This window comes from Trichomycterus rosablanca, chromosome 14 (genome assembly GCF_030014385.1).
Source record: "Trichomycterus rosablanca isolate fTriRos1 chromosome 14, fTriRos1.hap1, whole genome shotgun sequence".
Taxonomy (NCBI): Eukaryota; Metazoa; Chordata; class Actinopteri; order Siluriformes; family Trichomycteridae; genus Trichomycterus; species Trichomycterus rosablanca.
Genome location: NC_086001.1, coordinates 21874036 through 21900791, shown reverse-complemented (window position 1 = coordinate 21900791; position 26756 = coordinate 21874036). Strand labels below are relative to the sequence as shown.

At 38.8% G+C, this 26756-nt stretch overlaps 1 protein-coding gene across 2 annotated transcripts; it reads right to left on the bottom strand.

Moving 5' to 3' along the window:
- Positions 1-1024: 1024 nt before the first annotated feature.
- On the bottom strand, positions 1025-25755 carry LOC134326649 (tripartite motif-containing protein 16-like). 2 transcript variants are annotated; one of them, XM_063008833.1, is made up of 7 exons: positions 24395-25755; positions 24182-24277; positions 19377-19610; positions 18785-18944; positions 13093-13140; positions 11881-11892; positions 1025-1815 (listed from the first exon to the last, which is right to left on the bottom strand). In XM_063008833.1, exons 1-7 carry the CDS (start codon positions 24995-24997, stop codon positions 1277-1279), a joined length of 1692 nt encoding a protein of 563 aa, XP_062864903.1. In that variant the 5' UTR covers positions 24998-25755; the 3' UTR covers positions 1025-1276. The 2 variants fall into 2 exon arrangements, with proteins under 2 accessions (XP_062864903.1, XP_062864902.1); XM_063008832.1 differs by lacking the exons at positions 11881-11892; positions 13093-13140 and adding an exon at positions 18496-18555.
- Between the last annotated feature and the right edge of the window lie 1001 nt (positions 25756-26756).

Here is a 26756-nt window from a genome sequence, read left to right as displayed (position 1 = left end):
ACCAAAAACAGTCACAAATCAGGTCTACAACACGTTACAAAAACACTTGGGACATTTTTATTTTTGCTTTCTTTATCTTGAAAGTTTACATTGTATTGAAACTAAAATAACCAAATAAGTAATTAACATTTATGTTCATTCATCATCTTAACACATATTACAAACTAATCAAGCTCGTCAAATTTCAGACATTGTTCGTGGAAGCACAAGATTCATTTATTTATAGACGGTGCTGTTTATGGTTTTACACTTCAAAACATGAACAGTTTTCAAAAAAATAACAACAAACCCAACAGGAACATTTAATAATTAAAAAAATAAAATAATAATAATAATAATAGCAATAATAATAAGAATGTCACAAATCTGTACCCAAGCAACAAGCTGTAATTTATTTATTTATTAATTTATTTTGGTTTCAATACAACATCACATCAGCAAGAAAAAATGTGATTTGTAAGGTGTTGCAGGCAGCAAAGACGACTTTTCTGGTACATAGGAAAGAACAAATAAATATTACAAAATATTACCACCGATATCAGCAAGTAACTTTGTTTAACTGCCTTTGAAAATCAAAGGTCTCCTTGTTCTGAATGTATTATTAGCTAAACTTAAAAAAGCCAAATTACAATCTTTACTGTTTAACTGACTTTTAAAGTGGAGTTTATAATCATGTGGAGATCATCATCCTCATCTAGTGGTGCTAGAATACATTACATCTTGTTCAATAGGTACAGATTTGTGACTTTATTATTATTATTATTAATGTATTTTTTATTCTTTTTAATAGTATTTGCATTATTTTATTTGCATTTTTCATACTGTCTCAACTTTTTCTGATTTGGGGTTATAACAGACTTGGGAAGAAAGAAGTTTAAGGTGTAAATGATCACATTTACCATTTTGTAATGTACAGAAATTTTCTCTTTTATGTTTTTAAATATTCAGTTTGTCTTTTATTTAATTTAGTTTTAATATCTGAATCCATTTAGATGATAAATATTTAAGAAAAGAAGAAATCAGATTAGATTAGATTCAACTTTATTGTCATTGTGCAGAGTAAACAAGTACAGAGCCAATGAAATGCAGTAATACACGCGATGTACACGCGCCGCCATCTTGCCAAATCAGGAAAGGGGGTAAATACTTTTTCACAGCACTGAATAAATGGTGGTTAATAAATTGAAAAAGAAAATCTTCATAAATGTATCACTGCCTCACAGATTCTAAAATCACTCAAACAGTTTAATGTTACACTTTCATGTAAATTTTACATTTAATTTGTTAAATCTGACAGTTTCACTTCTGATCCATAATCAAGACAAAACCCTGGGTAGAGGGGCTGAGTGAACGTGGTCTGAACTCTGTGGAGGAGCTTCATTCTATCAGAGATGCTGTAGATGGACAGAGTTCCTGCTTCATAATCCACATACACTCCTATTCTAGAGGAACTCGGCATTATGGGAATTTCAGTCCCTTTGTTATTGTGCCAGAATGAAAATCTGGATGGAGAACAGAACAAACTCCAGGACTGATCATTACATCCAAACACACACTCATAACCATCTCCCTTCCTGCTGATGCTTTTATATGACACTGTTATATAAACCCCATCATTCCCACTCCACTCAACCTCCCAGTAACAGCGTCCACTCACACTCTCTCTACACACAACCTGGAAACAAAAACCATCAAATCTATCTGGATGATCAGGATACGACTGTAATGTTCCACTGCAGGTCACCACTTTGTTCTCCTCAGACAGACGGAGGTTTTTATTTACTGTGTTTGGATCCAGTGTGAACCGACAAACATCTGGAGAGGAAACACAAAATAAACCAATTAACATAGAAGAGAGAGAGAGTGTGTGTACAGTGTGTGTGTGTGTGTAGTGTGTGTGTGTGCGTGTGTGTGTGTAGTGTTCGTGTGTACAGTGTGTGTGTGTGTAATTATACATAGCAACACACAATCCAAACACACACAAACCCTACACATACACACAATCACACACACATTACACAAACACTACACAAACACACACATTACACAAACACCACACACACAAAATACACAAACACACATTACACATACACACAAATACTACACAAACACACATACACATTAAAAAAACACTACAAAAATGCATACAAACCCTACACAATCACACAAACCCTACACAATCACACAAACCCTACACAATCACACAAACCCTACACAATCAAACACTACACAATCACACAAACCCTACACAATCACACAAACCCTACACAATCAAACACTACACAATCACACAAACCCTACACAATCACACAAAACCTACACAATCACACAAACCCTACACAATCACACAAACACTACACAATCACACACTACACAATCACACAAACCCTACACAATCAAACACTACACAATCACACAAACCCTACACAATCACACAAACCCTACACAATCACACAAACACTACACAATCACACAAACCCTACACAATCAAACACTACACAATCACACAAACCCTACACAATCACACAAACCCTACACAATCACACAAACCCCACACAATCACACAAACACTACACAATCACACAAACCCTACACAATCACACACTACACAATCACACAAACCCTACACAATCACACAAACACTACACAATCAAACACTACACAATCACACAAACCCTACACAATCAAACACTACACAATCACACAAACCCTACACAATCACACAAACCCTACACAATCACACAAACCCTACACAATAAAACAAACCCTACACCATCACACAAACCCTACACCATCACACAAACTCTACACAATCAAACACTACACAATCAAACCCTACACAATCACACAAACCCTACACAATCACACAAGCCCTACACAATCACACAAACCCTACACAATCAAACAAACCCTACACAATCACACGAACCCTACACAATCAAACCCTACACAATCAAACACTACACAATCACACAAACCCTACACAATCACTGCACAATCACACAAACCCTACACAATCACACAAACCCTACACAATCACTGCACAATCACACAAACCCTACACAATCACACAAACCCTACACATTCACACAAACCCTACACAATCACACACTACACAATCACACAAACCCTACACAATCAACCCCTACACAATCAAACCCAACACAATCACACAAACCCTACACAATCACACAAACCCTACACAATCAAACAAACCCTACACAATCACACAAACCCTACACAATCAAACACTACACAAACACTGCACAATCACACAAACCCTACACAATCAAACAAACCCTACACAATCACACAAACCCTACACAATCAAACACTACACTGCACAAACCCTACACAATCACACAAACCCTACACAATCAAACAAACCCTACACAATCACACAAACCCTACACAATCAAACACTACACGATCACACAAACCCTACACAATCAAATACTACACAATCACACAAAAACTACACAATCACACAAACCCTACACGATCAAAATCTACACAATCACACAAACCCTACACAATCACACAAACCCTACACAATCAAACACTACACAATAAAAAAAAAACCTACACAATCACACAAACCCTACACAATCACACACTACACAATCACACAAACCCTACACAATCACACAAACCCTACACAAACACTACACAATAAAAAAAAACCTACACAATCACACAAACTCTACACAATCACACAAACCCTACACAATCACACAAACCCTACACAATCAAAATCTACACAATCACACAAACCCTACACAATCACACAAACCCTACACAATCAAACACTACACAATAAAAAAAAAAACTACACAATCACACAAACATGTTGCTGCCGCTACCGTTACCGTGTTTTACCGTATTTTATTGTATTTTTATCGTTTTTCGTTTTCATCTTTTTACACACCTTGTGGATCTATTTCTTTTATGTTACTTTTGATACTTTTATTTGTGCTTTTGATACTTTTTGTTCTTTCTACTGTACATCGCGTCTGCGGCCGGTGGTGAACGGTGGATGAGTTTTCCTGGGATCGGCACGATGTTGAACTATTCCGTTGACCAGCTGAGGAAGTTCAACAACTGCACTACTCCATCGTGTATTTCAGTCATCAAACAGCTTGGACTCCTTCGCCGGCCTCGTTATATTCACAGGGGCTCCCGGAGAAAGCTTGTTTATCTTCGAAACGGTAACGCTATTCCATCCTTCTGGTCAGCCGTGCGCACTGTCGCTCCGCTAACACGTCATCAGAGCGCTGCTGCCTTGCACACCAGTAGCGGTGTAGTCTCCATGACAACGCTGTCCACGGAGTGGGATGGGAAACCCGGAGTGGACTTAGCAAATCTCCGTTCTCTTCCTCGTTCCTCACAGCCAACTACACAACAATACCACTTGAAAATGGCATTGCTTAATGTTCGTTCACTCAACACAAAAAGTACTGTACTTAGTGAATTTATATCTGACAGTGAACTAGACTTTTTCTGTCTCACTGAAACTTGGCATAAACCCTTGGATTATTTTACGTTAAATCAGACCACGCCAATGGGATACTCGTATATTGATGAACCTCGTATGGAAGGGCGAGGTGGTGGTGTTGCTGCAGTCTATAGGGATGATATTAAAATAACCACTTTGTCTTTTCCTGCTGCTCTTTCTTTTGAACACCTGGCTTTCAAGTTGTCAGGGCCTACTCCTCTGGTCACTGCTGTAGTTTATCGTCCGCCAAAGCCAAACGCTTCCTTTCTCTCTGACTTTTCAGATTTTTTAACCCAGCTTAGTGCCCTCTCATCCTCTGTACTGCTTATGGGTGATTTTAACATCCATATTGATGACAACAACTGTAAATTTGCCAGGGAATTTTTGGAATTGTTACAGTGTTTTAATTTCACACAACATATACATTTTCCAACTCATAAAAAAGGTCATACTCTTGACCTTGTCTGCTCTACTGGTGTCCTAGTTCATCAGCCGTCCAGCCATGACCTTACTGTCTCTGATCATTTGACAATCATCATGGACATTGAGGTCACTAGGCCCATCACTAGAGCTAAACGTAAAATATCCTTCAGGAATCTTCAATATATCTCTCCCTCTGCTTTCTCAGATTCTCTTGTTAAAAAGATGTCTGTCTGTCCTGTACTGTCTAGTAATTCATCTGACCTTGTCGATTACTATAATGACATACTCGCCTCATGTCTTGATGAGCTGGCTCCTTTGAGAACCAAATTTGTTTCATTTAGTCATTCTGCACCATGGTACACAATTGAGCTTCACCAAATGAAATCCCGTAAACGCCAGCTTGAAAGACTTTATAAGAAAACCGGTCTAACAGTACATTATCAGATTTATTCTGATTATCTTCAACATTACAAAGACGCTCTTACGGCAGCCCGATCCACTTACTATTCCGAACTCATACATGCTGGATCAACAAATCCTAAGACTCTCTTTTCCACAATAAATAAACTTCTCAAACCAGTTGACAATACTACCAATTCCTTTACAGTTGACAAGTGTAACTCTTACCTCTCATTTTTTCAAACAAAAGTTGAGAATATCCACAATTTTCTGACAGTTTCCCCTGTCATCTCTGTTTCTCCGCCTATCTCACCTCAATTTATTACCCAGCCTCTGTCTCAGTTCTCACCTGTGTCTCTTTTGGACCTATCTGAGATCTTAACAGGGATGCGAAGCTCCACTTGTGTTTTGGATCCTGCTCCATCAAAACTTGTTAAGGGTTGTTTTCCAGTTATCTCATCACTTATCACAGAGATAATCAATTCCTCTCTTAGTTCTGGCTCAGTCCCTCAATCACTCAAATTGGCTGCTGTTACTCCCATACTTAAAAAACCTGGACTTGACTCTAACATTATGAGTAACTTTCGGCCCATTTCCAATCTTCCATTTCTGTCGAAAATACTGGAACGTGTTGTTGCCTCACAGCTCAAAGATCACCTAAATTCCAATAATCTATTTGAATCATTTCAGTCTGGTTTCCGCCCCCAGCACAGCACTGAGTCAGCCCTCCTCAAAGTCACAAATGACCTTCTTCTTTCCTCAGACTCTGGACAAATTAATATTCTCGTCCTCCTTGATCTTACTGCAGCTTTTGACACCATTAATCACTCCATTCTTCTGTCCCGCCTTGAATCCTCTGTCAACATCACTGGTACTGCCCTTTTGTGGTTAAGGTCATATCTCGTAAACAGACAACAGTTTGTTAATATCAACAATTGTAGTTCTGCCATTGCTCCACTGTCCCAAGGCGTTCCCCAAGGCTCAGTGTTAGGTCCCCTTTTGTTTATTCTTTATATGCTCCCCCTTGGTGACATCATACGTCGGCATGGTTTACATTTCCACTGCTATGCTGATGATATTCAGCTTTACATCTCCTCCAAATCCATTAATACTGAACTTCACTCCACTCTGACAAATTGCATCACTGAAATGAAATTGTGGATGAAAGCTAATTTCCTCAAATTAAACTGTGAAAAATCAGATATGATCATCGTAGGTCCTACAACCCTGGCAAAAACCACAAAAAATTTTCAAATTACCATTGATAATGACACTTTGTCTCCGTCTTCTAACATCCGAAATCTTGGTGTAATTTTTGATAGCAACCTCTCTTTTGACCGCCATGTAAATCACATCACCAAAACTGCTTTCTTTCATCTAAAAAACATAGCACGTCTACGTCCATCACTCTCCTTTTCTGCCGCCGAAACCTTGATTCATGCTTTTATTACATCCAGAATTGATTATTGCAATAGCATCCTTTATGGTACATCTAACAAAATCCTAAAAAAACTTCAGTATATCCAGAATTCAGCTGCTCGCCTCCTTACTCATACTCGCTCCCGTGATCATATTACACCTGTTCTACAAAAACTTCATTGGCTTCCCGTTGCTCAACGCATTCAATTCAAAATTCTTCTATTCACTCACAAAGCTCTCCATAATCAGGCCCCATCCTACCTCACCGACCTGCTCCATCAGCACATTCCCTCCCGTAGCCTTCGCTCTTCTGAGGCTAACCTACTGTCCATACCCTCTAGGACCAAGCACCGGACCTGGGGTGACAGGGCCTTTTCCATAGCTGCTCCATCTTTATGGAATGCTCTCCCCAAACACCTACGAGATTGTCCTGACCTGTCCAAATTCAAGTCACTTCTCAAAACTCATCTATTCAGAGTGGCATTTAACTTGTAACAACACGAAATAAATGCTTTTATTTTTGCTATTCTTTTTAATAGTTTTTATACTTAGATCACGACAGAAATGTGAAGTCCTAGATCCTAAAACTTGTAAAGTTTTCAGTTTCCTGATTGCATGTAAATCTGTCCTGTTTCTGTCTAATTTTAAGAAATTGTTCTATATTTGTTGTTCTCTCTCATAATTTAGCTAATTTTTAATGAACTGTCTTATGCTGCTCTCTTTGTTTTTATCTTAATTATTCTTGATGTTGATGTACTATTTTGATTTTGTACTATGATTTGTTTTGTATGGTGTATGTACGTATTTGTTTTGATTATTTGTCTTATGTAAAGCGTCTTTGAGTATCTTGAAAAGCGCTATATAAATAAAATGTATTATTATTAAACACTACACAATCACACAAACCCTACACAATCACACAAACCGTACACAATCACACACTACACAATCAAACACTACACAATCAAACAAACCCTACACAATCACACAAACCCTACACAATCAACCAAACCCTACACAATCACACAAACCCTACACCATCAAACAAACCCTACACAATCACACAAACCATACAAAATCAAACAAACCCTACACAATCAAACATTACACAATCAAACACTACACAATCACACAAACCCAACACAATCACACAAACCCTACACAATCAAACACTACACAATCACACAAACCCTACACAATCACACAAACCCTACACAATCAAACATTACACAATCAAGCAAACACTACACAATCACACAAACCCTACACAATCAAACCCTACACAATCGAACAAACCCTACACAAACAATACACAATCACACAAACCCTACACCATCACACAAACCCTACACCATCACACAAACCCTACACAATCAAATAAAATCCACACCATCACACAAACCCTACACAATCAAATAAACCCTACACCATCACACAAACCCTACACAATCAAATAAACCCTACACAATTACACAAACCCTACACAATCACACACACCCTACACAATCAAACAAACCCTACACAATCACACAAACCCTACACAATCACACAAACCCTACACAATCAAACAAACACTACACAATCATACAAACCCTACAATCAAACAAACCCTACACAATCACACAATCCCTACACAATCAAACACTACACAATCACACAAACCCTACACAATCACACAAACCCTACACAATCAAACCCTACACAATCAAACACTACACAATCACACACAAACCCTAAGCATACACACAGACACAATCACATAAACTCACACATACACACAAACACATACATTACACAAATAATACACAATCACACAAACTCACTTACACACAAACCCTACACAATCACACAAACCCTACACAATCAAACCCTACACAATCAAACACTACACAATCACACACAAACCCTAAGCATACACACAGACACAAACACATAAACTCACACATACACACAAACACATACATTACACAAATAATACACAATCACACAAACTCACTTACACACAAACACTACACAATCACACAGATATTACACAATCACACACATATACATTACACACACATTACACAAACCCTACACAATCACACAAACACATACACACAAACTACACAATAACACAAAACTACACAGATACACACATACATTACACAAACACTACACAAACACACACATACATCACATAAACACACAAACCCTACACATACACACAATCACACAAACACTACACAAACACTACACAATCACACAAACACTACACAAACAGTCCACAATCACACACATACATTACACAAACACTACATAATCACACAAACACTACACAAACACACATACATTACACAAACACTACAATCACACACAAACCCTACACATGACAAGAAACACACACATACATTACACAAACACTACACAATCACACACAAACCTTACACATGACAAGAAACACAAACATACATTACACAAACAGTACACAAACACACACATACATTACACAAACACACACATATATTACACAAACTACACAATCACATACAAACCCTACGCATACACACAAATACAACACAAACACACACATTAAACAAACACTGCACAATCACACAGACACTACACATACACACAAACACTACACAATCACACACAAACCATTTGCATACACACAAACCATTCGCATACACACAAACAATACACAAACACACATACATTACACAAAAACACAATCACATAAACTCACACATACATTACACAAACACACACATTACACACACAATGCACAAATACACACAGAAACTACACATATACACAAATACTAAAAAAAAAAAACATTACACAAACAGAACAAAAATGCATACAAACCCTACACAATCACACAAACACTACACAATCACATAGAAACCTTACACAATCACACAAACACTACACAATCACACAAACACACACACATTACACAAACACTACACAATCACACAAACACTACACAATCACATAGAAACCCTACACAATCACACAAACACTACCCAATCACACAAACACACACATACATTACACAAACACTACACAAACACACAAAAACCTTCGCATACACACAAAGACTACATAAACACACACATGCATTACACAAACACTACACAAACACACACAAACCTTACACATACACACAAACACTACACAAACACACACATACATTACCCAAACACTACACAAACACATACAAACCATACGCATACGCACAAACACTACACAATCACACAAACACTACACAAACACACACATACATTACACAAACACACACATACATTACACAAACACACACAAACCCGAATTCGAGCAGCATGGCCCAGCAGCACCGGTATTGGACGAGCGACGTAGACGGCGAACAGAGCGGCCAAAACGGAAGCGTGGCAGGAGAGGTGGGCTTCATGCTAGGCTAAAGGCTAGGGCTACACGACCACCGCTACCTAACATGTTGCTGGCTAACGTTCGCTCCCTCGAAAACAAGCTGGATGAGCTGAGAACCAGGATAACAACACAACGTGAGATCAGAGACTGCTGTGCTGTAACTGGATACTAGATTTTCTATCTGACCGATCTCAGTCAGTCAGGATTGGCACGCGAACATCCAGCACAAAGACCATAAACATTGGGACACCTCAAGGCTGCGTGCTGAGCCCTCTTCTGTACTTGCTCTTCACACATAACTGTGTGGCCTCTTATAACACCACCAGTATTATTAAGTTTGCTGATGACACCACCGTCATTGGTCTTATTACTGGGGAGGATGAGACGGCGTACAGGAAGGAGGTAGCAGATCTTGTGGGCTGGTGTCAGAACAACAATCTTTCATTAAATATCAACATGACAAAGGAACTGATTGTGGACCCCAGGAGGAGAGGAGAACAGCATACACCACTGTATATAGGTGGAACAGTAGTGGAGAAGGTGAAAACCTTCAAATTCCTGGGTGTGCACATCAGTGAGGATCTCACCTGGTCCTGCAACACACACCACATCATCAAAAAGTCACAACAGAGACTGTACTTCCTAAAGAGACTAAAAAAATGGCATGTCAACCAAAATTCTCAGCAACTTCTACAAAAGTAGAGTGGAAAGTGTCCTTACCAGCTCCATCACAGTCTGGTACGGAAACTGCACTGCAGAGGACAGGAAGGCACTCCAGCGTGTAATAAAAACTGCACAAAGAATTTCTGGAACGTCCTTCCCTGCACTACAGGACATTTATCAGAACTGCCTTAGTTTATTTTTATATAGTTTAAATTTAAATATATTTTTTTAAAGTTTTATACTAATTCTTTTATTGTGTTAGTTTAATTTTGTTTTATGTACAATACTTATTGATGTTTGGAGGATGAACAAAGTAAGAATTTCATTGTACATTGTAACTGCTGGTTCTTCTGTGCACATGACAGTAAAACTCTTGAATCTTGACATCACCACACAAACATACATTACACAAACACACACAAACCCTACACTAACACACAAACACTACACAAATACACACAGACACTACACATACACACAAATACAACTCAAACACAAACATTACACAAACACTGCACAATCACACAGATACTACACATACACACATACATTACACAAACACACACAAACACAGACACAATCACACAATCATTAAATAATCACATACAAACCCTACGCATACACACAAACACTACACACACATACATCACACAAACACATACAAACCCTACACAATCACACATACATCACACAAACATTACACAAACACATACAAACCCTACGCATACACACAAACCCTACACTAACACACAAACACTACACAAATACACACAGACACTACACATACACACAAATACAACTCAAACACAAACATTACACAAACACTGCACAATCACACAGATACTACACATACACACATACATTACACAAACACACACAAACACAGACACAATCACACAATCATTAAATAATCACATACAAACCCTACGCATACACACAAACACTACACACACTTACATCACACAAACACATACAAACCCTACACAATCACACAAAAATAACACAAACACATACAAACCCTACGCATACACACAAACACTACACAATCACACAAACACTACACAATCACACACAAACATTACACAAACACTGCACAAACACTACATATACACACAGATACTACTCAAACACACATTACACAAACACTGCGCAATCACACAGACACTACACATACACACATACAGTATCTCACAAAAGTGAGTATGCCCCTCACATTTTTGCAAATATTTGATTATATCTTTTCATGGGACAAAACTATAGAAATGAAACTTGGTTATAACTTAGAGTAGTCAGTGTACAGCTGATATAGCAGTGTAGATTCACTGTCTTCTGAAAATAACTCAACACACAGCCATTAATGTCTAAATAGCTGCAACATAAGTGAGTACACCCCACAGTGAACATGTCCACATTGTGCCAAAGTGTGTCGTTGTCCCTCCCTGGTGTCATGTGTCAAGGTCCCAGGTGTGAATGGGGAACAGAGCTGTTAAATTTGGTGTTTTGGGTACAATTCTTTCATACTGGCCACTGGATATTCAACATGGCACCTCATGGCAAAGAACTCTCTGAGGATGTGAGAAATAGAATTGTTGCTCTCCACAAAGATGGCCTAAGCTATAAGAAGATTGCTAACACCCTGAAACTAAGCAACAGCACGGTGGCCAAGGTCATACAGCGGTTTTCCAGGACAGGTTCCACTCAGAACAGGCTTCACCAGGGTCGACCAAAGAAGTTGAGTCCACGTGTTAAGCGTCATATCCAGAGGTTGGCTTTAAAAACATAGACGCATGAGTGCTGCCAGCATTGCTGCAGAGGTTGAAGACATGGGAGGTCAGCCTGTCAGTGCTCAGACCATACGCCACACACTGCATCAACTCGGTCTGCATGGTCGTCATCCCAGAAGGAAGCTGATGCACAAGAAAGCCAGCAAACAGTTTGCTGAAGACAAGCAGTCCAAGAACATGGATTACTGGAATGCCCTGTGGTCTGACGAGACCAAGATAAACTTGTTTGGCTCAGATGGTGACAAGAATGTGTGGCGGCGCCCTGGTAAGAAGTACCAAGACAACTGTCTCTTGCCTACAGGCAAGCATGGTGGTAGCATCATGGTATTGGGCTGCATGAGTGCTGCCGGCACTGGGGAGCTGCAGTTCATTGAGGGAAACATGAATTCCAACATGTACTGTGACATTCTGAAACAGATCATGCTTCCCTCACTCCGGAAACTTGGCTGCATGGCAGTTTTTTAACACAATAATGACCCCAAATACAACCTCCAAGATGACAACTGCCTTGCTGACAAAGCTGAAGGTAAAGGTCAGAGGTGGAAAGAATACTAAAATATTGTACTCAAGTAAAATTACTATTACTTTGATGATTTTTTACTTAAGTACAAGTAAAATTACTAGTCTAAAAATCTACTCAAGTAAAAATTAACTCTTAAAATTTAAACTGTACTCAGAGTAAACGTTAACCACTTTACACACCTAACAGACTGCAACTGCTGTTATCAATTAAAAACAGCATTATTTCTGTTTATTCTCAATAAATCGCTGTATTTTATAACTAGTTGGACTTGACGCTAACTAACTTGGTTCAGGTCAATAGTGCCAACTAGGGTTGCCAACTTTTAGAACTGGAAATAAAAAAAAACACCATGGGCTGGTGGGTTGGTGGAAGACATAGTGTGGGGGGTGGGATGTCAGGTGTTTACCTGTGTGTGAGGGGGGGGGGGGGGGGGGGGGGGGGGTTAGGGTTGCACTTATAAAAAATATAACGGGTCTTACACCGTCGTAGGAACATGATCAAAAACAAACCAGCAGAATCTTACAATCACATTTATGCTGTCCGTTTTACTTAAAAAAATCACAATATTTCATAATGCTTTGCTATCGTTGCAAAATGAAAGCCAACCGTAAACAGCAGAACCGCGACCCAGATCAATCACACAACAGCAGAAAATCATAACCACTTATCTGCTTACCGATCTATATCCATGTGTTGTTCCATTAAATATATAATCCACTTTATATAAGACCATCTTGTATGTTTCCAGAATATATAAATCCATACCCACCTTATAAAAACTATTGTAGATCATTTATTCTCTCGGCTTTCCCGGTAAAAAGCTTACATTGGTTATTCGCTCACTAAACTGGCATTTATACAACAACCAATGAAGAGAGAGATTGAAATTCCACCTAGAATGTGAATTCGGAAGCTCTGATTGGTTTATACATCTGAATCTCTTCACCAAATGAACTGATTCATAGAGTTGTTTATGGATCTAACAGTTTAGCCACCACTGCTCTACATTTGCGCAGGTTTGATGTCGAGTTTTTTATTGTTTTCTTTTTTTTACTCAGTAACGAATGTTATTTAAAATGTAGCGAATTACAGTTCTTAATACAAAACATACTTAAGTAAAAGTAAAATTACTGGCTGTAAAATCTACTTTAAAAAGTACAAGTGCACAAAAAAACTCTATTATAGTAACGCGAGTAAATGTAATTTGTTACTTTCCACCTCTGGTAAAGGTGATGGACTAAATCCAATTGAGCACCTGTGGGGCATCCTCAAGTGGAAGGTGGAGGAGTTCAAGGTGTCTAACGTCCACCAGCTCCGTGATGTCATCATGGAGGAGTGGAAGAGGATTCCAGTAGCAACCTGTGCAGCTCTGGTGAATTCCATGTTCAAGAGGGTTAAGGCAGTGCTGGGTAATAATGGTGGTCACACAAAATATTGACACTTTGGGCACAATTTGGACATGTTCACTGTGGGGTGTACTCACATGTGTTGCAGCTATTTAGACATTAATGGCTGTGTGTTGAGTTATTTTCAGAAGTAAATCTATACTGCTATACAAGTTACATCCAAGTTTCATTTCTATAGTGTTGTCCCATGAAAAGATAAAATCAAATATTTGCAGAAATGTGTACTCACTTTTGTAAGATACTGTACATTACACAAACACTACACAAACAAACACACATATATTACACAAACTCATACAAACCCTACACATACACAAAGACACTACACAATCACACAAATACTACTCAAACACACACATACTACTCAAACACACACAAATACTGCACAAACACACACATACTACTCAAACACACACATACTGCTCAAACACACACATACTACTCAAACACACAAATACTGCTCAAACACACACATACTACTCAAACACACAAATACTACTCAAACACACACAAATACTGCACAAACACACACATACTACTCAAACACACACATACTGCTCAAACACACACATACTACTCAAACACACAAATACTGCACAAACACACACATACTACTCAAACACACACATACTGCTCAAACACACACATACTACTCAAACACACAAATACTGCTCAAACACACACATACTACTCAAACACACAAATACTGCTCAAACACACAAATATTACTCAAACACACAAATACTACTCAAACACACACAAATACTGCACACACACACACATACTACTCAAACACACAAATACTACTCAAACACACACATACTACTCAAACACACACAAATACTGCACAAACACACACATACTACTCAAACACACACATACTGCTCAAACACACACATACTACTCAAACACACAAATACTGCTCAAACACACACATACTACTCAAACACACAAATACTGCTCAAACACACACATACTACTCAAACACAAATATTACTCAAACACACAAATACTACTCAAACACACACAAATACTGCACACACACACACATACTACTCAAACACACAAATACTGCTCAAACACACACATACTACTCAAACACACACAAATACTGCACAAACACACACATACTATTCAAACACACAAATACTGCTCAAACACACACATACTACTCAAACACACAAATACTGCACAAACACAAATATTACTCAAACACACACATACTACTCAAACACACAAATACTGCTCAAACACACACATACTACTCAAACACACAAATACTGCTCAAACACACAAATACTGCTCAAACACACACACTACTCAAACACACAAATACTGCACAAACACAAATATTACTCAAACACACAAATACTGCTCAAACACACACATACTACTCAAACACACAAATACTGCTCAAACACAAATATTACTCAAACACACAAATACTGCTCAAACACACACATACTACTCAAACACACAAATACTGCTCAAACACACAAATACTGCTCAAACACACACATACTACTCAAACACACAAATACTGCTCAAACACACAAATACTGCTCAAACACACACATACTACTCAAACACACAAATACTGCTCAAACACACAAATACTGCTCAAACACAAATATTACTCAAACACACAAATACTGCTCAAACACACACATACTACTCAAACACACAAATACTGCTCAAACACACAAATACTGCTCAAACACACACATACTACTCAAACACACAAATACTGCTCAAACACACAAATACTGCTCAAACACACACATACTACTCAAACACACAAATACTGCTCAAACACACACATACTACTCAAACACACAAATACTGCTCAAACACAAATATTACTCAAACACACAAATACTGCTCAAACACACACATACTACTCAAACACACAAATACTGCTCAAACACACAAATACTGCTCAAACACACACATACTACTCAAACACACAAATACTGCTCAAACACACAAATACTGCTCAAACACACACATACTACTCAAACACACAAATACTGCTCAAACACACACATACTACTCAAACTAGGGCTGGACGATATGGCTAAAATTTGCACCTGCGTGCAAAAATGCTTCCGCAAAAAAGTAACACCGGCTCCGCCCCTGACTGTGGATGCTCGTTCCCTCACAGCTGTTGAACTAATATCCACCGTGTTGTAGGTAGCGTGTTGTAGTGTAATCAGAGCGGTAACGCTGAGCACTGGCTTCGTGCCTGTGGCGTACTTCATCACGCACTTACAAAATGTATATCGATCGAATTTGTTTAAAAATCATATCACCGTTATTGAAACATTTTCTATCGCGATATATATCGATATCGAATTATTGTCCAGCACTAACTCAAACCCACAAATACTACTCAAACACACAAATACTACTCAAACACACACATACTACTCAAACACACAAATACTACTCAAACACACAAATACGACTCAAACACAAATATTACTTGTAGTATTGTACACTACACAAACACACACATTTGTTACAAACACTACACAAACAAATACACAAATACATTACACAAGCACAGACAAACCCTACACATACTCACACAGACACTACACAAATACACAGACACCAACATTTACAAATGCACACAAATGCTACACAAACTAATGAAAACTACACAAACACACAAATGTTACACAAACGCACAAAAACACTACACAGACATATAGAAACACCCCACAAACATGACACATTCACAAACAGTACACAGACACACACCAGCAACATACAATCCAACAACAAACACAACGTCATGCTAATAAAGCTTTTTGAATTGTGTTTCAGTGTGTGTGTGTGTGTGTGTGTGTGTGTGCACATATGAGTGTGTGTGTGTCTGTTAATGTGTGTGTAAGTGTGAATGTGTGTAAACGTGTGTGAGAGGGTGTGTCTGTGTAAATGTGTGTTGGTGTATGTTAGTGTGTGTGTGTGTGTGTTTCAAGGGTTTCTGTGACTGAATCATTAAGATTTATAAAACCTCCTGGAGCAAAAATATACAGACAGCAGTTTAAATGGTTGTTTTACTTGTTTTACCAAGGGACCAAAAATGTTGTTTTACTTGTTTTACCATTTTTTAGGGACCAAAAATGTCCCTAATCTGAGGCATGATCACTGTCAGAACCACTTCACCACTGTCCAAACAAATTCCAAAATAGATCAAAAAAGTAATTGTAATACAGTATATCAGTCTGGAAAAAGTTACAAAGTCAATCCTAAGATTTTAGTACTTTAGCGAACCACAGTAAGAGCCATGATCTCTAAATGACACTTGGAACAGTTAAGATTGCTTCAGGAGCTCATCAATGTCTCATCAAGGAAAACATACAAGAACCCAAACAAACATTTAGGAAACCGCAGGACCTGCTGACCTCAATTTAAATCTGATTTAATGATTCCAGTATTAGAAGGAGACTGAGCACAAATAAAATCCATGGGAGAGTCACAGGGTAAAATCACTGTTAACTAAGAGGAACATAAAGCCTCGCCTCTCATTTACCAATATAAGAACCTTAATGACCCTCAAGCTTTTTGGTGATGATGTTCTGTGAACTGATGAGTCCGAATTCTTATACTTGCAATGAAGCTAAAACAGCATTTTACAATAAAAAACATCTCACTTAACAGTCAGTCATGGTGGTGGTTGTGTGATGGTGTTTCAGGATTAAAGAAGAACGTTTGGTCATCAGTTCATGATTTAAAGATTAAACACTCGTGCAATATAAAAACACAACAATTCCAAATAACAAGAGCAGATCTTTGTTGAAATAAATCTGAGGAAATAAAGTTTAGGTTTTGGACCTAATCAAATCTGGACTTGAACCAAACTGAGCTGCTGTAGCATCTGAACTAGTAACGTGTGACAAATATGTAAAAATACAGATAACTGGGGGGTGTAAATACTTTTTCACTGCACTGTGTATGTTTGTGTGTTTGGAAGAAACTTACAGTGTAGAAAATCTTCTCTGATTTCAGGTTCAGGAGGTGAAGTAATCCGGACTTTCTTTACTGCAGAGAGAGTAACAGTACAATCACTTATCACAGTAAATAAATATCTGCACTAGAAAGTGTCGCAGGTACAGCCAGTAAGAAGTTTGACATGTTCCTCCAGTGTTTGTCTAAAGTGACTTTAAGTCTGAGAAACTACAGTGTGAGTGTATTTCATTTTACCCTGGACTCACTGTGACCATGACCAGTACTGGGTTAATAAGTAAATGAATGATGATCCTTCACTCACCTTCATCTGGTATCTTCTCACACTGATCTTTCCAGAATTCTTCTACTTTCTCTCTGAGCTGAGATACAGACTTTGTAACATCATTAAATGAGAGGAAAGGACTGATTGTGATGGCGGCTGATTCTGCAGATCCAGCAGGAGCCGAGAGAGACTGAAAATTCTACATCCAGACAGATAATGTTCACAGAGAAACAACAAGATGATGATGAATCACAAATGATGGACGATTTCTCAGAACCCCGAGTGTTATGACTTTATGGGTCATAATGTGTTTTGTGTAGTGGGGTTTTCTCTATGTTACAGATTTGTGGAAGATGCACAAAGCTACCACCAGGGAGAGACGCCTATAAAAAGGGGACCTCTGGGAAGACAGGAGAGGATGCTTTGCTTGTGACGGGTTTTCTGTTGCATTTCTGACTCTCCCAAACATGTTTGAATGAATTCTAACAATAATCGAGTTTAAGGGAACAAATTTCTCAATAAAAGGCATCAGGTTTCAAAGATTTTGAGTTTAGGGGATGTCAAGTTACAAGGTACTGCTGTATTTTATTAATTGGTGCAGCAATAATATACTTATTTTTAGTGCTGTTACCTGGAGGAAATGGACGGGATCCTCTGTGTGTGAAAGCTGTTCCAGTTCAGCATCTTTCCTCTTCAGCTCTACAATCTGCTGTTCCACCTGTTTCAGGAGTTTTTCTGCTTGACTTACTTCTGCTGCCTCTCGATCTCTGATCAGATATTTTAGCTCAGAGCATCTTCTGTTAATTGAGTTGATTAGTTCAGTACAGATCCTCTCAATGTTCTTCACTGCTGTCTGTGCAGAACACTGTGAGAAGATTCAGAAAGAGGAAACGTTTCTCACTCAGATATTTGTCCATTCTTTACATTCATATGTGGCTACTGACCAGACTAAGACTTTCATCACTCATAGCTTGGTGATGGTGCTAAATGGCCTGATTTTTCATACCATTGAAAATGTTACTATCATCATGTCCACGTGATGCAGTATTTGATACTCTACTTCCCAAATATAAGAAAGAGTTCCAGTCTTCTACCTTCCACCTTAAACTCCAGCACTTCTTCAGTGTTCATCATCACTTTAGTTGTTACTGCATTTATCAGCATGTTATACTTCCTCACAGATTTTTGATACAACACACCTGCTCCTGTATGTCCTGAATTCAAAGTTATATGTGTGGATGAAATCTTATGAAACCTAAAAGCACCATATATACTGTAAAATGTGCTAGTGGTAGCATACTGTTACAGAAATTCTTTTAAGGATCAGAAAACAATAGCCTGGCCAGGACTGGGAAATTCAATGTGGTGATCTTCTCAAGTCTTTGCCAGAAATCTTATACAGTCATTTATGTTTAAGCATCTTGATCCAAAGCAACAATAAATAATAATAATAATAATAATAATAATACATTTAATTTGTAATGCACTTTACATTTGTGTACAAATCTCAAAGTGCCACAAGATAAAAGACATCACTACAAATAATTACTTAATAAATAAATAAATAAAATAGCTGCAATCACTACATAAATTAAGAATTATTCATAAGTTCTGCTAAAAAGAAAGGTTTTGAGTCTTTTTTTTAAAAGTCCCAACTGTCTGTGGTGCCCTCAAATGGTCAGGGAGGGCATTCCAAAGGCGAGGGGCAGCAGAACAGAAGGCCCGATCACCCATGGTACTGAGCTTGGTTCTTGGGAGGAGAAGGCAATTTGAGTTGGTAGAGCGGAAGGATCGGAATGAGGTTTGAGTGGTGAGCAGTTCTTTTGAATAGGTGGGAGCATATCCATAAATACACTGGTGAGTGAGGAGAGAGACCTTGTATTCAATCCTAACAGAGATGGGAAGCCAGTGAAGAGAACGTAGAATCTGCGTGATATGCTCATATTTTCACACTCTCATCAGGATCCTAGCAGCGTTGTTCTGAATGCTCTGTAATCTATGAAGACTTTTGCTAGAAATCCCAACGAGAAGTGCATTGCAGTAATCCAGTCTGGAGGTGACAAAAGTGCGGCGAAGTTTAGCAATATTTCTCAGATGATAAAAAGAGATCTTGCAGAGGTGTTTAATATGGCAATCGAAAGTGAGATGTGAGTCAAATCTTACACCAAGATTGGTGACTGATGAGGAAATGGGAATATTGTGACCAAAGAAAGTAAAGCTGTTTATGGAAGATGACTGAATCTGATGCGGGGTGCCAACCAAGATTGCTTCAGTTTTGGCACTGTTCAACTGGAGAAAATTGTGTTTCATCCATGACTGTATCTCCCCCAGACCGGCAGTAAGCAATGTCAGAGAAGATGATGAAAATAATGATGATGAAGAGGGTGTGTTGATTTTCAAATACAGTTGTATGTCATTAGCATAGCAATGAAATGAAATTCCATGGTAAGTAATGACATGACCAAGCGGGAGCATGTACAGATTGAAAAGGATGGGGCCAAGAACTGACCCCTGTGGGACTCCGCAGGTCACAGTATGTGTCTGGGACCTTGCATTACCGAGGGAAACATACTCTGTTCTGTCACTGAGGTAGGATTGAAACCAGGAAAAGGCAGTGTCTGTGAGGCCAATGGTGTGATGTAGCCAATTTAGGAGTATTCCATGGTCCACTGTGTCAAATGCAGCTGATAAATCAAGAAGGATGAGCAAGGAAGGTGAGCCAGCATCAGCTGCCATTAACAGGTCATTAGTGACTCTGATCAGTGCTGTTTTGGTGCTGTGAGCAGAACAAAAATCAGACTGGAACTTTTCAAAAAGATTATTGTCTCTAAGGTGGACCTGAAGGTGGGCAGCAACCATTTTTCCATTACTTTGGAAAGAAAGGGAAGGTTAGAGATGGGCCTATAGTTTGCAAAAACCTCAGGATCCAGAGTGGATTTTTTGAGAAGTGGTCTGATAATGGCAGTCTTTAGAGCAAAAGGAACATGTCCAGCCTGGAGAGAGTGGTTTATTACGGTGGTGATCAGATGACTTATGGCAGAAATATTTGCTTTGACTAATTGTGTAGGAAAGGGATCTGAGGCACATGTAGACGGTTTCATCCTCCTAATGATGTCTTCGACTTCTTGCTGTGAGGCTTCTGGAAAACAGTTAAGGGGCTGAGAGACCTCAAACTGTAAATGGTTAGTCTGCATGGACAGAGGGGAGGAGCCAGGAAGGACAGAACGAATTGACTCAGTTTTCATTCTGAAAAAGGTCATAAATTTATTACAGTGCTCTTCTGTCATTTCCGCAAGTGAGGGAGCTTGTGGATTGAGGAGATGATTGATGGTGGAAAACAGCTGTTTGGAATTTCCTGGACTGTTTTTGATGATGTTTGAGAACATGTGCACTGTAAGGCCAGAAGCTTTGAAACGCCGTTCAAGGGCACGCCCAGCTGTCTTCATATCCTGTAGCTCATCAGTGTACCAGGGTGCTGAGCGAGAGAAAGTCACAGTTCTGGTTTTAACTGGAGCATGGATATCCAAAATGCTACTCAGATCTGCATTATAAGAATCAACTGCACCCTCAACTGAGGAAAATTTTGTATGATGAATATGCTGCAGATCAACTGTCATGGTTTCTGGATTAATGTTCTTTAAATTTCTGAAACTAATTTGACATTTGGGCTTGATGCGGGTGGACGTTAAAGGCAACTTCATTGAGACAGCCTTATGATCGGAGACACCCACATCATATATAGATAGATTGCTGATGGGTGCAGAATCAATGATGACCAAATCAAGAGTGTGCCCTTTGGTATGTGTGGGGACATCAACAAGTTGTCTAAGATTAAAACAGTCCAATAACTGGAGAAATTCAGCTTCACGACGGCAGGAGGGAGAATTTACATGGATGTTCATGTCCCCAAGTATCATAATGTTAGCAGAGGTTGTACAAAAAGTTGAGAGAAGATCCATCTCAGAGATAAAGAATGAGTTAGGTTTGGGGGGCTGGTAGATGAGAAGTACTGTCACAGGAAAAGGGGCATTACATTTAAAAGCCAAGCATTCAAAAGAAGACAGCTCAGGCAGGGGCAGAAGGAACAAATCCAGATCACTGCGGTAGATGACACACAGACCACCACCACGACCGGTGTTGCGGGCGATCTGAAGATAGCTATAGCCGGAGGGACAGGCCACATTTAGAGCAGAAAAAACATCCGGCTGATGCCAGGTTTCTGTAATGCACATCAAATCCAAGCACTTGTCCAAGATGTGTTCGTGTATGAGGCAGGATTTTTTTGTAAGCGATTGTGCGTTAAACAGCTCAATTTTGATCTTAGATGAAGCAGTTTCTCTCTGTATCGGCCGAAGAGTATTGAAATCCACTCCACGTTTTATATCCCGCTCCGCATGTAGTGTTGCCATGGAAACATCACCGCTACTAGTTCGGATAACAGCAGCGTTCTGATGACGTGTTTGCGGTGCGGCAGTGCGCACAGCTGACCAGAAAGATGGAATCACGTTATCAGACTGGGAGTAAACAAACTTTCTTCGTGAACTCCTGTGAATGTAGTGGGATCAGCGAAGAAGTCCAAGTTGTTTTATTACTAATAAACACGATGGAGTAGTGTAGTTGTTGAGTTTCATTAGTTGGTTGATGGAATAACTCAACATCGTGCGCAATTTATGCCCAGGTAAAAAGTTCCTGTTGTATAACGCTGACAGCAGATACGTAGAAATCCAAGAGTCGGTAGGAAATTAAAACATTGATGAAAACACTGATAAAAACAGGCAGACTTAAATAAACTTGGCGAAACATACCACCCCAGCATCCTCTCCTCTTTCTCGGTTTCAGGTCTGAGTTTTAGATATCTTGATGAAAGTACAAAGCCGATGGCGGCTCGGGGGACGGAAATCGGAGTTTAAGCAGTACCATAGCTGAATATTGTAGTCCAGTCATCACCGTTTCAGGATGTGAAGAAAAGAAACCAGATGAAAAACCGACCACAGATTACCTGTTTGTTTGTTTGTTTATTAGGATTTTTAACGTCATGTTTAACACTTTTGGTTACATTCATGACAGGAAACAGTAGTTTATCTTCACACAGGGTTAATCAGTCACAAGGTTATATCGAACACAGTCATGGACAATTTAGCATCTCCAATTCACCTCACTTGCATGTCTTTGGACTGTGGGAGGAAACCGGAGCACCCGGAGTAAACCCACGCAGACATGGGGAGAACATGCAAACTCCACACAGAAAGGACCCGGACCGCCCCACCTGGGGATCGAACCCAGGACCTTCTTGCTGTGAGGCGACAGTGCTACCCACTTAACCACCGTGCCGCCCGCAAAGTTACCTGAGATATAAAATATCAAATTTTTAATGGAGATTGGTTTAATGGAGGAGATTCAGACTGATCCTGAGAGCTTTTTGTTTATAAAACTTACCTTGTGAGACTCCACAGCGTTTATCAGCTCACAAAGTTCCTTCTCTCTGTTCTGGATTTTCTCCTGGAATTTTCTCTGGATCTCCAGCAGCTGCTTCTACACAGAATAACAATTCAGAATTTACTTGTATTGTGTACGAGCACCACATAAACATCGTCAGTGTAAATAATAATGAGTAGTTACTTGTTAAAGAGAGCTGTATAATATTTTTACCTGTTTCTCAGTTCTTTCTGCTGCAGCTGATATTGTATCATGTCCTTTATGATCATCCATGATACACATCATGCAGATACACTGCTGATCAGTACGACAGTAAACCTCCAGCAGTTTATCATGCTGAGAGCAGATCTGCTCCTGGAGTCGTCTGGAAGCTTCAACCAGCTTGTGCTTCTTATAAGAAGGAATTCGATAATGAGGCTGAAGGTGAGTTTCACAGAAAGAGGCCAAACACACCAGACAGGATTTAACAGCTTTGTATTTTTTCCCAGTGCAGGAATCACACTCCACATCTTCAGGTCCAGCAGACAAGTGACCAGGATGTGGAGCTTGAAGTTCTGTTTTCTTCAGTTTCTCCACAACTCCAGCCAGAATTGTGTTTCTCCTCACAGCAGGTCTTGGAGTGAAGGTTTGTCTACACTGTGGACAGCTGTATGTTCCCTTATCATCCTCCTGATCCCAGCAGTTATTAATACACACCATACAGAAACTGTGTCCACAAAGAATAGTTATTGGATCCTTCAGTGTTTCCAGACAGACTGAACAGCTGAACTCATCCTGAGTTACTGAAATTTTGGACTCGGCCATTTTTCTACACATAAACAGAAACACCAGTAAACACAGCAGGTTATTTACAGCAGCTCAGACTTCCTGGTTTAGTTTGTGAGCGTCATGTTCATGTTTACGTTTCTCAATTTCTGTTAATTAAATTTTTTTTCGATTACCTATTGTACTCATGCTGTGGGACTTTTAATTTGTAATGTTGTTGTAGTAAGTAGTATAAGACATAAGTTAACTACTACAACCTTCATCTTATCAAAACTTGTGTTTCTTAATTTTTCTTTAATCTTTTATATTTTATTATTACTGTACCTTTACTGTAGTACATTTTATGATTCGTTACTGTACCCATGCTGTAGGACTTTTATAATGTGGTTGTAGTAACTCGTACAGGTGACTAGTTAACTACTACCTTGGTTATATGAAAAAAATATGTTATTTTTTTTTACTTTTAATTTCTTATTACTGTACCCATACTGTAGGGTTTGTTTCTGTAATTTAAGTGTAGTGGGTGGTACATGTCACTAGGTAACTATTGCATCGTTTATTTTATTAAAATGATTGATTTTAGAATTGTTTACACTATATATGTTTACTGTACCCATACTGTAGGACTTTATATACAGTAGTTGTATTGAATGGTACATGCCACTGGGTAATAACTACACCTCGGCTTCATGCACTTTGTAGACGCTCCCTTAGCACTTCCTTATCATTTCAACTCAGATGAAGCTCACATTTACACAATAACAGAAAATAAACATTTACAAAAAAAACTTTTTAACATATTTGATTGTAGTTTGTTCCTTGTTTACTGCAGAATCAGTTGATGCAGTTTCACTCATTTTTGGATGTTTATTAGCCGAGAACGAGACGAAAGAAACTCGAATGTCAGGCGAATGTCCAAGACTTCCTGGTTTAGTTCGTGAGTGTTCTGTTCAAAACAAGTGTGTTTAAATCAAATCAACAATCTGAACTACATAAAGTAACAATACACAGTAATGTACAGAAGTGTGGAAATGTATAAACTCACCTGCGTTCATCAACTTCAATTATCAACAAAACTACAAACACGGAACAGATCCGCACTCGAACAGAACAGGATCAGATCAGTTTCACTTCTGCTGAACTAAAGGAGGGAGAGAGAGAGAGGGAGGGAGGGAGAGAGAGAGGGAGGGAGAATTTTTTTGAATTTTACAAAAACCTTTATTCAAACATTAAAAACCATCAGGTTGATTACAGAAAAACTAAAACAAAACATAAAAACACATTTTCAACACCTGACCATTAGCTCCATGGGCTAGCAAAGATCAACTCACCCTCTACCACACTGCATAGGACATCATTATAACACCATTCAGACTCAAATACCTCAGTATTGTTCATGTTCTTGTAAAACCCAAACTCAAAAACAATTCTGGATCTTACCAGAGCCATGAACAACTGTAAAACATTCTGACCAAATTTGCCTTCTATCTTGTTTTTCCTTGAATTATAAATAGCAAGTTTTGCTTGGCCTACAATAAAATTAAGCAATTGCCATTTAAATCGAGTTTTTTGACTGTAGCCAGCTCCAAAAATGAATGCAAGTGAATTAAAAACCTCCCCACATTTCAAAAACAGAACAGACAGGGTATTAAAAAGAGAGCTCAATCTCTGACATTCCATAAAACAGTGAAATATCGTTTCTCTAATTCCACAAAAAACACATACATCACTTACGCCTGGATTAATAACATTCACAAAAGAGTTAACAGCAATAACCCCATGTAATATTCTCCACTGGAGGTCCCCAGAT

Bases quoted from the DNA above. Each gene is read 5' to 3' on its own strand.
- LOC134326649 (XM_063008832.1), bottom strand. From the start codon at position 24,997: ATGTGTAGAAAAATGGCCGAGTCCAAAATTTCAGTAACTCAGGATGAG. The intron at 19,611-24,181 runs GTAAGTTTTATA...ATCTTCTCACAG, and splicing joins ACGCTGTGGAGTCTCACAAG to TGTTCTGCACAGACAGCAGT. The intron at 18,556-18,784 runs GTGAGTGAAGGA...CTCTCTCTGCAG, and splicing joins TGAGAAGATACCAGATGAAG to TAAAGAAAGTCCGGATTACT.